Below are 12,197 nucleotides of genomic sequence, written 5' to 3' on the forward strand. Positions count from 1 at the left end.
TTCCAGATGTGTTGTGTTCACGCTTCTCACTGTAAATGAGCTGACTCAGGTTATTGACTGAGGAGCCCCTCTGGCTGTCACCATGCTTGTTCCATGGAGTTTTTCGAGAGGCTTTTCCCCTTTAGAAGTGCAGTTTAGCAACTCAAGGATAGCGCCCTCTTCTGATACAGCCTAGGAATTGATTTTCTACTGCATGAAAAGAAAATATCTTAAGTCACACATAATTTATATTAATGACAGTTTGTTAATGGCAAAGAAAAACTAGGCCACTGTTTTCTTTAGTGGATTAACAACACAAACACACTGCCAACATAAAATTATAGATTTTTCAAACAACAGAAAAATATTAATAATAAAAGCAGAAATCAAATGGCAGTATGATGTATTGCAAGTTACAGTTTCGAACAAAGGGGACCTCCATCTTTATAAATCATACACACATAAATAAAAAGGGAAGTTGCCATCTGCCATATTGACCTTCTAAAACATTTCTGATGACTTATGGCTTTGGCTTTATGTGTCCACAGTCATGCAACACTAGCCACAGTATTTATCAACATTATGTGTCCATCTTTGATGACATATTTGGATCAAAAGGGGTGTCTGCATTATAAATTTGAAAGACTGTGTTGATTAGTTTGGAATATATGAATATGTGAAACACTGTAAGTGTGGTTGTAAGAAAGCCCAACATTAAAAATGCACCACAGTGCATTGTGATGTTAATCCAGTCTGGCATTAAAGACCTTGCTTTTCCCTTGTATATGTCTCCTGGAATACGCCAACTGAATTAAAGGGACCGGTAATATATTGCATTTGTCAACTTCAGCGGAGAACTAGCGTAACAAGATTATTGCTGTTGTTTTGTCCTATCAGAACTGGACCTTAACCGCTTGGATGGCGATACCGTCTGCCCACCAATGAGAAGCGGACAAGATGACCTTCCAGGTGAAACACTCTCTGGTGATACTGGAACACGTGGAGATTATCATAACTGGGTGGGGGTGTTCAAACAAAAGTAGAAGCAGCAGTTTTAAAACCACAAGCCTAAGCCGCTAAAATCCATAAAAGAGAAAATAGACTATCCAAAGGAAGGTGGTAAGTTTAATTAGTTGAACAGGGTGGGCCGCCTAATGCCCCAAGACACCTTTAGATTTCAAATGAGGCAAATAAAATGTTCCACTTGAACTTTACAGAATTTTTTTAGTTGGAACAATTCAAACTCAGCAAGATGGTAATTGCTCGCCATTGCCCTGTTGGAAACAGTTCACTCCTCTGACACATCTGTGCACATTCTGCTCTGTGGTTTGATGGAGTAATGTGTGTTTCATTCTTTTTTAAAAGTTGTTAATATCACATGGGATTAAAGATTATTCATTTTGTTGCTTCCTCATCTTGTTATCTCCTCATAAGCTTTATCATAAATTTCTTGTGATCATGAAATAATTATTCCATTATCATGACAAGATGTTCTAAGTTACCAAAATGGTTTTGCCTTAGTCACGAGAAAACTTGACAGCTTTGTGGAGATACAGAATATCTATGTCTTAATAACCAATTAACTAAATATTTTTGATCATGACCTGAAAAAATATTATTCATAAATAAAAGTGACTCAATCAATCATAAACTCATCAAATGACAGCCATCATCAAAAATATTAAAATCATTCACCATCATTTAATCATTGCTACATAATAATGCAGAACAGCACTCATGCACTCATAATACCAGTAGTGGTGCAAATGCTAATAATCAAGCAACTACAACTGCTGTCACTACATCTGCTAGCACTGCTATTACCTATCATATTAATAATGTCAATTATTGCTTCTAATGCTGGATAATATGTTTGTTATTTCAATATATCATTGCTATATTTATCACATACAGTACATTATACTGATCATTATTACCATCACCACAATCATGTGCATCATTCATTATCCATTGTAGGTTTTGATCTGATCACACAGTTCCAGCTGGATGTGATCCCTCTGAAAGGTGTGAGGAAGGTGGATGGCTCCACTCCCCACCAGGTGGCTTACCGCCTCGACAGGGAGGCCAACTTCCAAATTCCAACCATGTAAGTACAGTAAAGAGGGTTTTAAAAAAAACAGATAAAAACACTCACGAATGCTGGAGAGCAGCAGTGGTCTCCCAGTGCAGGTGTTGCATTATTACAGGTCCGGCACAGATGTTACTGCATGGCAAGCAGCATATAATTGGTAGAGAAAAACATGTCTGAACCTATTTTGCTTCTCTTAGACCACAAAGGCATTTTTTGTAATGTGTGTCAGTGGAGAGATTGGAAAAGCACCTCTTGACCGTGTTCAAACATTTTCTATCTGGGAGATGTAAAGAGACATATTTCAGTGCCTTTTTGGTAATGATTTATCTTCTGCTGCACAGACTCCTTAAATGGTGTAGAATGAAAGTAAAATAACAGGTGCTGACAACATCACTGGCTTCCTGTGAAGATTTTCCCTAGTTTGTAATTAAAGGTAAGCCATAGCAGCATGGTTGAATTAGCCCGTTTTGGTGGCCTTGAGCTATGAATTCACTATCATAGGCTCCTAATGGGAAAGCCCAACCCCTTAGAAAAATGAAAAAAATTAGTTTGATACAAACTTTTGATACAATAAGCTAATTAATCAAATATTCCAATAGTCTAAACAGAAAATTGACAACTTTGATAACTGTTAATTAACCATTTAAAATGGTATTCAGGAAGCGATTTAATATTTCACCTCTAAAGATTTGGAGGACTTGCAGAATTTTCAGAATTTTAAAAAGAGGAGTCAAAATTGAAGCAGCTGAGAGACCTAGACTTGTAATTTAACCATACTTCAAAGTATGGGTCACTGGATCCTACATTTCCCATAATGCAAGCAATAGCATTCTCTGTTAGGCTCGTCCTTGCCTGGTATATGTCCATGTCTTTCAAAGACCACAGTTCCAATTAGTAACACATGCTCCCCATTGCGATTGAACTATTCTTCAAGTATAAAATTGGTGGAGTGCCCCTTTAAATTATTTATCAAGCAAAAATGGCAAACTCTCAATTAGTCACAGCTTCCAAACTGTGAGCATTTTGTATGATTCTAAAATGAATGCCTTTGTGTGTTGGACTGTTTGTCAGACAAAACAAACTCTTTGAAGATGTTGTATGGGGCTCTAGGAAACTGTTAGGGGAATTTTGTTATGACAAAATGATGAATTGACTAATTAAGCAACAGTTTCATTCATAATGAAAACATGTACGATGTAGCCCTGGTAGATAATATGTTACAGATTTAGACCTGGTGTTTTGTATTTATCTAACACGAGTGAAAGGCATGCTGTTCAAAGCGTAATTTCAAATAACTGGATGCGGGACAGAGTGTGCAGGTTAGTGGCTGTATCACTTTACATAACCAAAGACGTCTCCTGGTGTTTCCCAGTGTGCCTGCTCCGCTCTGTTTTGGCTAATCTTTTCCTGCAGGCCAGCTTTCTCAGAGGCTGTTATGTAACTCACTGGCACCCTGTATCTACGCCACTCGGGCCTGTCACACTGAATGTAAATACATGTTTATTTCCCTACGAGTCCAGTGGCACAGACTGTGCTTTGAAGTCTGTCCCCGCCAGCAAGCTTTAGCTGCACTCCCTACTCTCTTCTGCAGGGCAAAAGCAGCACATACTTTAGACTTTCTCACCTCAGGCAAAGCTAGAGAGTGGTCTTCATTTGTTTTATTGGGTTACAGGAAACTCCTTCTTTATTGCTTCACCTTGATCGTTTACAAGATGGTAAAAGCACGGCTGCAGCGCCCATCTATGAATGCACCACCTAGTGAGAATCTGGCTTGTTAAAAACACAGAAAGCACCAGACTGCAGATGCTAACTAGGACTGCACATTGTAATTGAAATAGTGATTTATGCACCTAGGCAGCCTCTTCCACAGTATCTCATTTGTGATATAATAGCATGCCTTAAAACCTGTCTTTGATTCTTTGAAGCATGTAGCTTTAATTCATTTGTATTTGAATCTCAAAGACATGGGTGACGGACCTTTGAAGTTATTTTTATCTCACGCTTGATTTGAGGATAGTTCTTCTTAGCGGTTATTTTGTGATCATGAATTAACTTTGACATGAAATTTATTTTGAAAATTATAATCTGGCTGGGTGAGAGATGTCTTTGAGGTTTTCCTTTGAGTGTCAATCAATAAAAGCATGCTAAAATATCTCTCAGACTTCACAAACTAGAACATTATGTTGGTAGTATGTGGTACCCCAATACTTCAGCTGATTTGAACCCCATTTCCTGATTCCCCTCTCAGGCTGAACTTTCCCCGCGGTTTCCCTGACGAGTACTCCTTCATGGCGACCTTCCGCATGATCAAGAACACAGTGAATAAGGTGTGGAACATCTGGCAAATAGTCGACGAAGACGGCTACAAACAAGCCGGACTGAGGCTGAATGGTGACCAGCAGGCTCTGGAGTACTTCCTGATGGGTGCCGATGGCAACCTGCAGACCGTCACCTTCCCTGGCCTGTCTGTGCTCTTCAATACCAAGTGGCACAAGGTCATGATCGGTGTGGAGCGCGACCAGGTCACTCTGTATGTGGACTGCCAGCCTGTGGATCAGAAACCCATCAAGGGCAAAGGCCCCATCAACACAGAGGGAGACACTCTTATTGGCAGGCTGGATGCTGATCCCGACTCCTCCGTAGTGGTAAGTGAGGATGCAGAATTGCCTGCTATATTTAATCCTGTTCACTGACTCTTCTTACAAACTACTAGTGAAATAGTGCTCTCTGTGAACAAACATGCTCAGGTTTATATGTGTGCTGAGCTCTGCTATAATTCTGAAGTGCTGCTGTCACAGCAAAGCTGCTCAGCTGGATTCCGGTGAAAAAAAAAACTTAATCCCTGCAGAAAATCGCATTGGTGGAAAATCAAGCTCAACAACCCATAGAGGGCATTGATTCAAAACTACAAAGAAATAACTGCGCCATGAAGAAGCATGTCAAGATTTTTACTCAATGTCACATCTGAAAATGAATGCCACATTTTGTATATGCACTAATATTAACACTTCTTTTCAGTTTGAGCTTCAGTGGATGTTGATTCACTGCGACCCAAAGAGAGCCCAGAGAGAGAGCTGCAATGAGCTGCCTGCCACCGAGGTACAGTAACAAGGACTCGGATCTGCTCAGCATCTGCTGTGGTTTGTGGTTTTATTCAGGTTTGATAGAGCTTCCAGTGTGCTGAAAGGAAACAAGGCAGAAATGCTGAGATAGAGTTGCCGAAGTGTAAAAAATACTCTGCCAAGCAGTTTCCTTTAGTGCATCCAGAGGTTGTAGTTCCACAACCACAACATTTTGCCAGTTAATTGTCAAACAGCAGATTGGAGTTTTAATTCTACAAACATTTCTTTGAAGCAGAGCTGTTTAGATCCAGGCAGACATGATCTCATTGGCTGTGTTAAACCTCAGTATAAGGAGCCAAAACACAAACTTCAGTTAGCTAACCAGCAAACTTGAATAACAAAGAAGAGGTGTGATCAAATTAAAACTGAGATCAGAAACACAACCTGCACAGTGCGGGTAATGCCAGATATTTGTGGTTACCATGTCATTTAAATTCAGCCAGAAATGGTGTGTGCCACAATTTTTGAAGCAAGAAAACAATTACAGAAGTAACACATGTAGCCTTCCAACAGTGTCCATTTGCAAGGTTAAATTGCAAAGAATTGCACTAACTTTACTCACACTTACAAATTGTGCAAAGATTAATTAAAAGTCCAGTTATTTAGTTATTCAGTTATTTTATACAGTTATTTAGCAAGTTACATGTGTTTCTTTACCTAATATACTATACTGTACCTTTTGCTAGTGCAGCCACAACCTGCTGTTGTTTGATCATCAGCTGATAGGACTGCAATGTAACACCTGCCAGCTGCTGTTTAAGACCATTAAAAAACTATTTCTCCAGTCTTTACTGCCATGCAACATACAACAATGTGGCAAAACCAAACAGTGTACTCTAAGAAAAAACTACAAATGGAAATGCCTTTTTTCTTTCATTCGTTCAAGCTTACTAAGTAGGCTACATAGGCAACCATGACTACATCAAAGTTGGAAGTAGTCATAGTTGCAGGCATACGTAACTAGCTCAACGAGCTAACCAAACTATTGTAGCTTAGTGTGCATTTTTATCTGGTAAAAAAAAAAAAGCAAAAGGCTTCATAAGTTAGCTTCATTAACAAGCTTCATAAGTTAGCTCTATCCACTCTTACTGTTTGCCTTTTTCACAGGTTTATGTTGTTTTGCCACAATGTTACTCTTTAGTTACAATTTCAAAGTCAAAAGTCAGAAATGGCATTTTGAAAAAATCTAGCATCTGTAAAATGATGATTTCCTGATGAAACTGGATCCATATATGAGTTATCCTAATTAGTATTCATGTCAACACACAAGTTGTAATTACTACTGGGAAACTGAACGCACTGATTCAGACTTTGCGCTAGGCAACATTACCCATAATCAAGGTAATTAAACCCTAATGGAATGGAGATAGTGCTTTGTTGTCAATTCACTGCATTTTAACCTTCACACAACCAATTCTGCAATCATACAACATTCACAAGTTGTAAACATGGGAATTTTCAGCATTAAGGTGGATAGAGATCATTCAATATTGTAAACTGGGGAGAAAGTGTTTTATTGAAATGTGTCTATATGCCTACAGCATAGACATTCTGTGTTTCAGAGAATATATGGCAAAATGAGATCCTGAAATGAAAACACACACACACACACATTGTGTAATTTAAGGCTGTATAAGGTTTATGGCATTTATGATTAGATACTATCTTTCAATTCAGTGTCACTTTCGCACAATTACTGAGATTTCTGCCTCAGAGAAATACTTGTAGCCAATAATGAAAATGCCACTCTGCTGTCTCACTTCACATTCTGTGTTAAGTCTGCAATGCAATGAATTAGGATTAGCCAGAGAGTGTTTTTATTCAATCACTTTAATCAAGATGCTAATGTTTCTACCCACTGTAGACAGAAATATTTCCTGGCCTGGTGCACTCTATTAGATTTCAGGCTAACATGTCTTCATCGAGCTGTGAGGTGATTCTGTACATGGGGAGTGTTGGTACTATGGGCTTTGTATTGAAATGACAGCATGATATACTCACTACTATGATTATGAACAGGTTCGCTTCTGCTGACACTTTTAGTGAGGGTGGTGTGACAACTTTCACTAACTCTCCATTTATCTGATTTCTTCTTGCTTCTTCAGATGTATGCCAATGCTGAGGTATTTATTTAATTCTACTCTACCTTCTTTTTGCTTTGTGATTTTAAGCCAATAATCTACTTCAGTGCTTCGGGTGCCTAATTGCCTCATTGCTTTGTTCTATATCTAATTTATGGTGGTGGTTTTGTTTGTATTTTCAGGTTGTTTACATAGACATTCATAAATTTCTGCACCAATTCACATGTTATTGGCAGTGACTTCAGACTGTAAATCAAGTTATCATAAAGATATATAGAATATATACTGTATATATATTAGAAACATGCAGTTGAGACACATGTACATGAGAATTTAAGACCCCATTTACAAGAGCATGCAGGTTACATTTATATATGCAGTAAGTACCATTTATATTTGGTTGACCTCTTTAGTCCAAGCATTTATCCAATTTTCTGTGTTACTACAATGTAAGAAAATAGAACGTCCAATCCTTGAAGGTGTAACTTTTAGAATTTTACAGTCTCTTCTGAAAACCTATCTTCATAGTTTTTATTATAGAGTCCTTAGTATCTGTCCCATTTGTTGACTGACTGTCTTCTCTATCAGCCTGACAAATCAGTCCAAGGCCCCCCCGGAGCCCCTGGCCCAGAGGGCCCCCGTGGGCCCCCAGGAGAAAACGGTAGAGATGGAAGAGATGTAAATGTTTCCTTCTTATTAATAGGAATTCTTTCTACAAAATGTCTACAGTATCTTAAGATACAGCAAGTGTTCTGCTCTTTACATCTTTGTTTCCTTTGACTTTGTTGTTTCATCATCTCTCCAGGGTCTTCCAGGGTCTTCTGGCAGCCCAGGCAATCCGGTAAGTATTAAATGATGTACAAACAAAATATTTTTGCAGGATGTTGATCCATTCTCCCTTTATCTGCAATTGTTTGTTTGCCATGTGATACCTCAGGGGAAGGATTCTTTTTACGTCCAGAGTTTCAAAGAATTTCAAAACTGATGTGTATCTTTCCTATTGTTGACATATTTTTGTAGGTCAACCCAGAAGTTACTTCTGCTAGGGGTCCCCATTGCCAGAATTTCAATGAAATGTTTGCCCTGGGTTTAGGGTAAATTAAGAAAATAAGATGTATAGCACTCACTGGCTCATGATATTCAGACATTTGCTAAGATAATTGCTAATAACTGACACTTTAACCTTGTCCATACCTGTGTGTTTAAGCCTTTAAACAACTAAACCCGATGGTAATGCCAAAATTTGGAACACTGGAAGCTAAAATCCTGTTTCATTACATCCATGACTGATAGCCTGGCCCAGTTATGCAACCCTTTGGCTACATTCTGTGAGTGTCAGATATCACTCCCTGTTTGCTTTATAGTGCACTATATATACTATCTGTCATTTTTAGAGTCCAAATTCTGAGTTGAAATGTATGTAATGTATGCAATGTGGCCCTCAAAATTTCCTACAATGTATCGAAAAAGGTATTGTCCATGGCATGTACACTTCATTCTTAGTAATCCCACAATGCAATGCATTTAATAGTCAGTGATGATGCAAAAATGATGATGATTTATAAGTCTCCGCAATCTCAGTTTCTACTTACTAAAGAAGAAGGTAGTGAATGGTCACCCCTCTGTGAGGGAGTGATCTCAAACCAAGCCTCTGTCTTGTTCCCTCTTCCTATTGGGCATTTCAAATCTACTGGAGATGTTACGCCCCTGAAACGGGGAGAAATAATCACAAGAGTGATACGAGTGATTTCTTCAGTGAGAGCGTTTACTCGAATGAATAATTGAACATATACACAATCTACAAATAAACATAGGCTACCCTGCTTAACAGGCTGGTTACAGTAGCATACATACCCTATTCAAGTTACACAAATATTCAGTATTTCTTTGAGACATAATTCCTATTCTCTCTACTGTTACTGGTAAATAATATACTGCTGCAACTCAGTAACCTCTCATAGCCTTATAAAAGTTACTAAATAGACAATACAGAAAAACTGTGTAAAATACATCTGCATATGTAGACAATTGGATTCACAAAATGGCGGAAGCAATTGGCGTAGTTACGGGTTGAACTCTGCTAACAAGCGGGAGCTAGCTCGCCAGACACTTTACCATACTCGGCAAACTTTACTTTAACTCACTTGAAATGTTACACATACATTCACTTGACACTCAAACATATTAGAAAATTTATTACAACCACCTTAATAGTGTCAAATGCCGACAACATACCTGAAACGGGGAGAAATAATCACAAGAGTGATACGAGTGATTTCTTCAGTGAGAGCGTTTACTCGAATGAAGAAAACATCGCGAGTTCCCCTGGATACGTGGGTGGAGACAAAAGCAATCGATCTCACGCTAGTAGATTAAGACTACTTTGCGGATCACTGATAATACCATTATAGCTGAAACTCTGACAATAAAGGATGAAATGAACAATGAATTAATTAAAGACCTTTTAAAATTTTAACCTCTTTTGACATAATGAATTCCTACTTTTTTTAACCCATTTTAAACACATCTTATAAATTGTTTCTCATGACTATGATCTTTTTAACCTTATCACAGCATTTTAAGTGTACTGTCCTTTTTAAGCTTGTATGGTCCTTTTAGTGCATCATTCTTTTAACTTATCACAGAGACACATGACATGCATGGACACATGCGATTGGCACAATCAGAGAAAGAAGGAGAAACATTTCTTCATAAATAAAACATACTTTGGCCCTTAGGTTTAATTGCAACGTCCTCAATTTGAGTTCAGCCAGGACTTTTTGTTGCATATCATCTGTCCTCACTCCCCACATTTCCTATCTGCCTCTACTGTTTACTATCACAAAATAAAGGCGAAAATAAAATATACATGCCGGAAATACTAAAAATATTAATTTGAAAATAACCATACCTGAATCCTAAGCTTTACAAAACAAAGCAACCCAAACCCAACTCTAAACCTGTTACTTTACCTGCAGTAGATACAATAAATGTCTGAGGAGAGGAGGATCATTATAGTAGTTTCTGGGATTTCTCTTCATACATTCCTCTCTTACGAAGCTACAAAAATGTAGTGCTGCTTAGCACAAAGTCACCAAAATTCCCTGAGCTAACTTGTTAACAAGCAAGCTACCTGCCAACCAGCTTTGTTTGCTTCTAGTGGGTCTTTTCGCAAGGCATCACGTCCATGTCTTAGCAAAACAATTTTTAAATTTCACTCTGTAACCTCTCAAATGATCAATGTACTGTACCTTATATTTTATTTACTTTTCATTCCTTTCATTTTAGTTTTCTTGAAAATCATTATTATTATATTTGCACTGATATAGACTGGAAAAAGACCTTTTTAGCAGTCGTTACTGATTGAACCTAAGAGTTAACTGGACATATTTACTGGTGCCTGTCATTAATTGTAGCTTTTTTTGCCATCCAGCCCAATTGTTATCTGCATAGCCTTACATGAGCTTGGGTTGTCGTTGATCTGAGTAACAACGAAAGGGGCCCACTTTTCATTGATTAAATGTTGACTGTCACTGCCCCTGTGTATCTTAGCAACAGTGTGGGGAGATGCAGGAAGGAGATAAAGCTGTTTTATTCTTGTGTTGTGTCTGTTTCCTAGGGCAGCAAAGGGGAGCAGGGGGAGATCGGTCTTCCTGGACAGAGAGGCCTGCCTGGCCTTCCAGGACCAGCTGTAGGAAACTTCACCTCCCACACTGACACACACTCTTAATAATATCTGCCAGTACTGTCTCTGTGTGTGTGTGTGTGTGTGTGTGTGCGAGTTTGTGTGTATTCTCCTGAGTCCAATTGGAGAAATATAGAAAATACGAGCTAAATCCATAACAGTGAGCAGTTTTTGTCATGTTTCAGGGCCCAGGGTTGAACTTTATGAGTATGGTCAATGAAGGTTGGCAATTAGGTGCGTGTATGATTGAGTGTGAATGTGTAAGGGTGAGGTGAGTTTTGGGCAATAGGTGTCAACATTGATTTGATTAGGTGTTTGTTGTCTGCAGGGTTCTCCTGGCTCAATGGGACCCAGAGGGCCTGTGGGAGAGAGAGTGAGTAACCATTTACAACTTTTCATTTTTCATTTATTTTTCAACAAACAGAGACAATATTACTGATTTGTTTCCCCCCCATGAATACAGGGACTTCCTGGCTTTCCTGGGCTCCAAGGTCCACCTGTAAGTGGACAAGTTTCTTATCAATGTTTGATTATAATGTCTCTAACTGTAGTCTGTATTCTTTAAAAAAATCTACAAGTGACTGATATCTTGTTCTGTCTCTCGCTTCACAGGGCCCAACAAGTCAAGGACCCCCTGTATGTATTTACAGCTTAGGTGTTCTGTTTTTATTCTGAAACCTTGTTCAGATGATCTTATACATGGCCTTAGCAGTGAACGTGCTGCTGTACCAATTGGTGTGTGTCTGTTTCTGACAGGGACCACCAGGGAAACCAGGAATCCCAGGAGATGAAGGAAATATTGGGCCTGAGGTCAGAGTTCTAATTAAAACACAAGCCTGAAGGGATAAAGCAAACAAACATTTTTAATTTAAATGGATGCTGATATGCACCAATGTGAAAATAGTCAGTGGTAGAAAGTAGGTACATTTACTCAAGTACTGTATGTCTTAATTTTGACACCCTGGTGCTTAACTTGAGTATTTTCATTTTATGCTACTTTATACTTCTACTTCACTACATTTCAGAAGGAAATATTGACCTGTACTAGTAAAAGTAAAGTTCCACCCAACTTACATTCTCCTTCTGAACTACTCAGAAGGTTTTATTTATATAAAATTAGCCGATATTTCACAAAAAGTTGAGAGTGAAGTTCAAGAATTGAATATAAACTTGTGGAGCAGAACTTTGTACTTTTCAACCCCATTCTGCATAATGAGTACTTCTACTTTTGATACTTT

General features: G+C 38.4%; 1 protein-coding gene across 3 annotated transcripts in view; it reads left to right on the top strand.

The window, feature by feature from the left end:
- The window catches only part of LOC121913024 (collagen alpha-1(IX) chain-like), a 30,564-nt gene that overhangs the window by 4,812 nt on the left and 13,555 nt on the right, over positions 1-12,197 (top strand). For all 3 annotated transcript variants that reach the window (XM_042435643.1, XM_042435641.1, XM_042435644.1), the window contains exons 3-14: positions 877-948; positions 1,957-2,086; positions 4,320-4,716; positions 5,090-5,170; positions 7,299-7,316; positions 7,863-7,952; positions 8,080-8,115; positions 10,894-10,965; positions 11,288-11,332; positions 11,423-11,458; positions 11,572-11,595; positions 11,716-11,769. In XM_042435643.1, coding sequence (XP_042291577.1) covers positions 877-948; positions 1,957-2,086; positions 4,320-4,716; positions 5,090-5,170; positions 7,299-7,316; positions 7,863-7,952; positions 8,080-8,115; positions 10,894-10,965; positions 11,288-11,332; positions 11,423-11,458; positions 11,572-11,595; positions 11,716-11,769 — 1,055 coding nt within the window. The remainder of the gene's footprint in view (positions 1-876; positions 949-1,956; positions 2,087-4,319; positions 4,717-5,089; positions 5,171-7,298; positions 7,317-7,862; positions 7,953-8,079; positions 8,116-10,893; positions 10,966-11,287; positions 11,333-11,422; positions 11,459-11,571; positions 11,596-11,715; positions 11,770-12,197) is intronic.

This window comes from Thunnus maccoyii, chromosome 15, assembly GCF_910596095.1.
Source record: "Thunnus maccoyii chromosome 15, fThuMac1.1, whole genome shotgun sequence".
NCBI lineage: Eukaryota > Metazoa > Chordata > Actinopteri > Scombriformes > Scombridae > Thunnus > Thunnus maccoyii.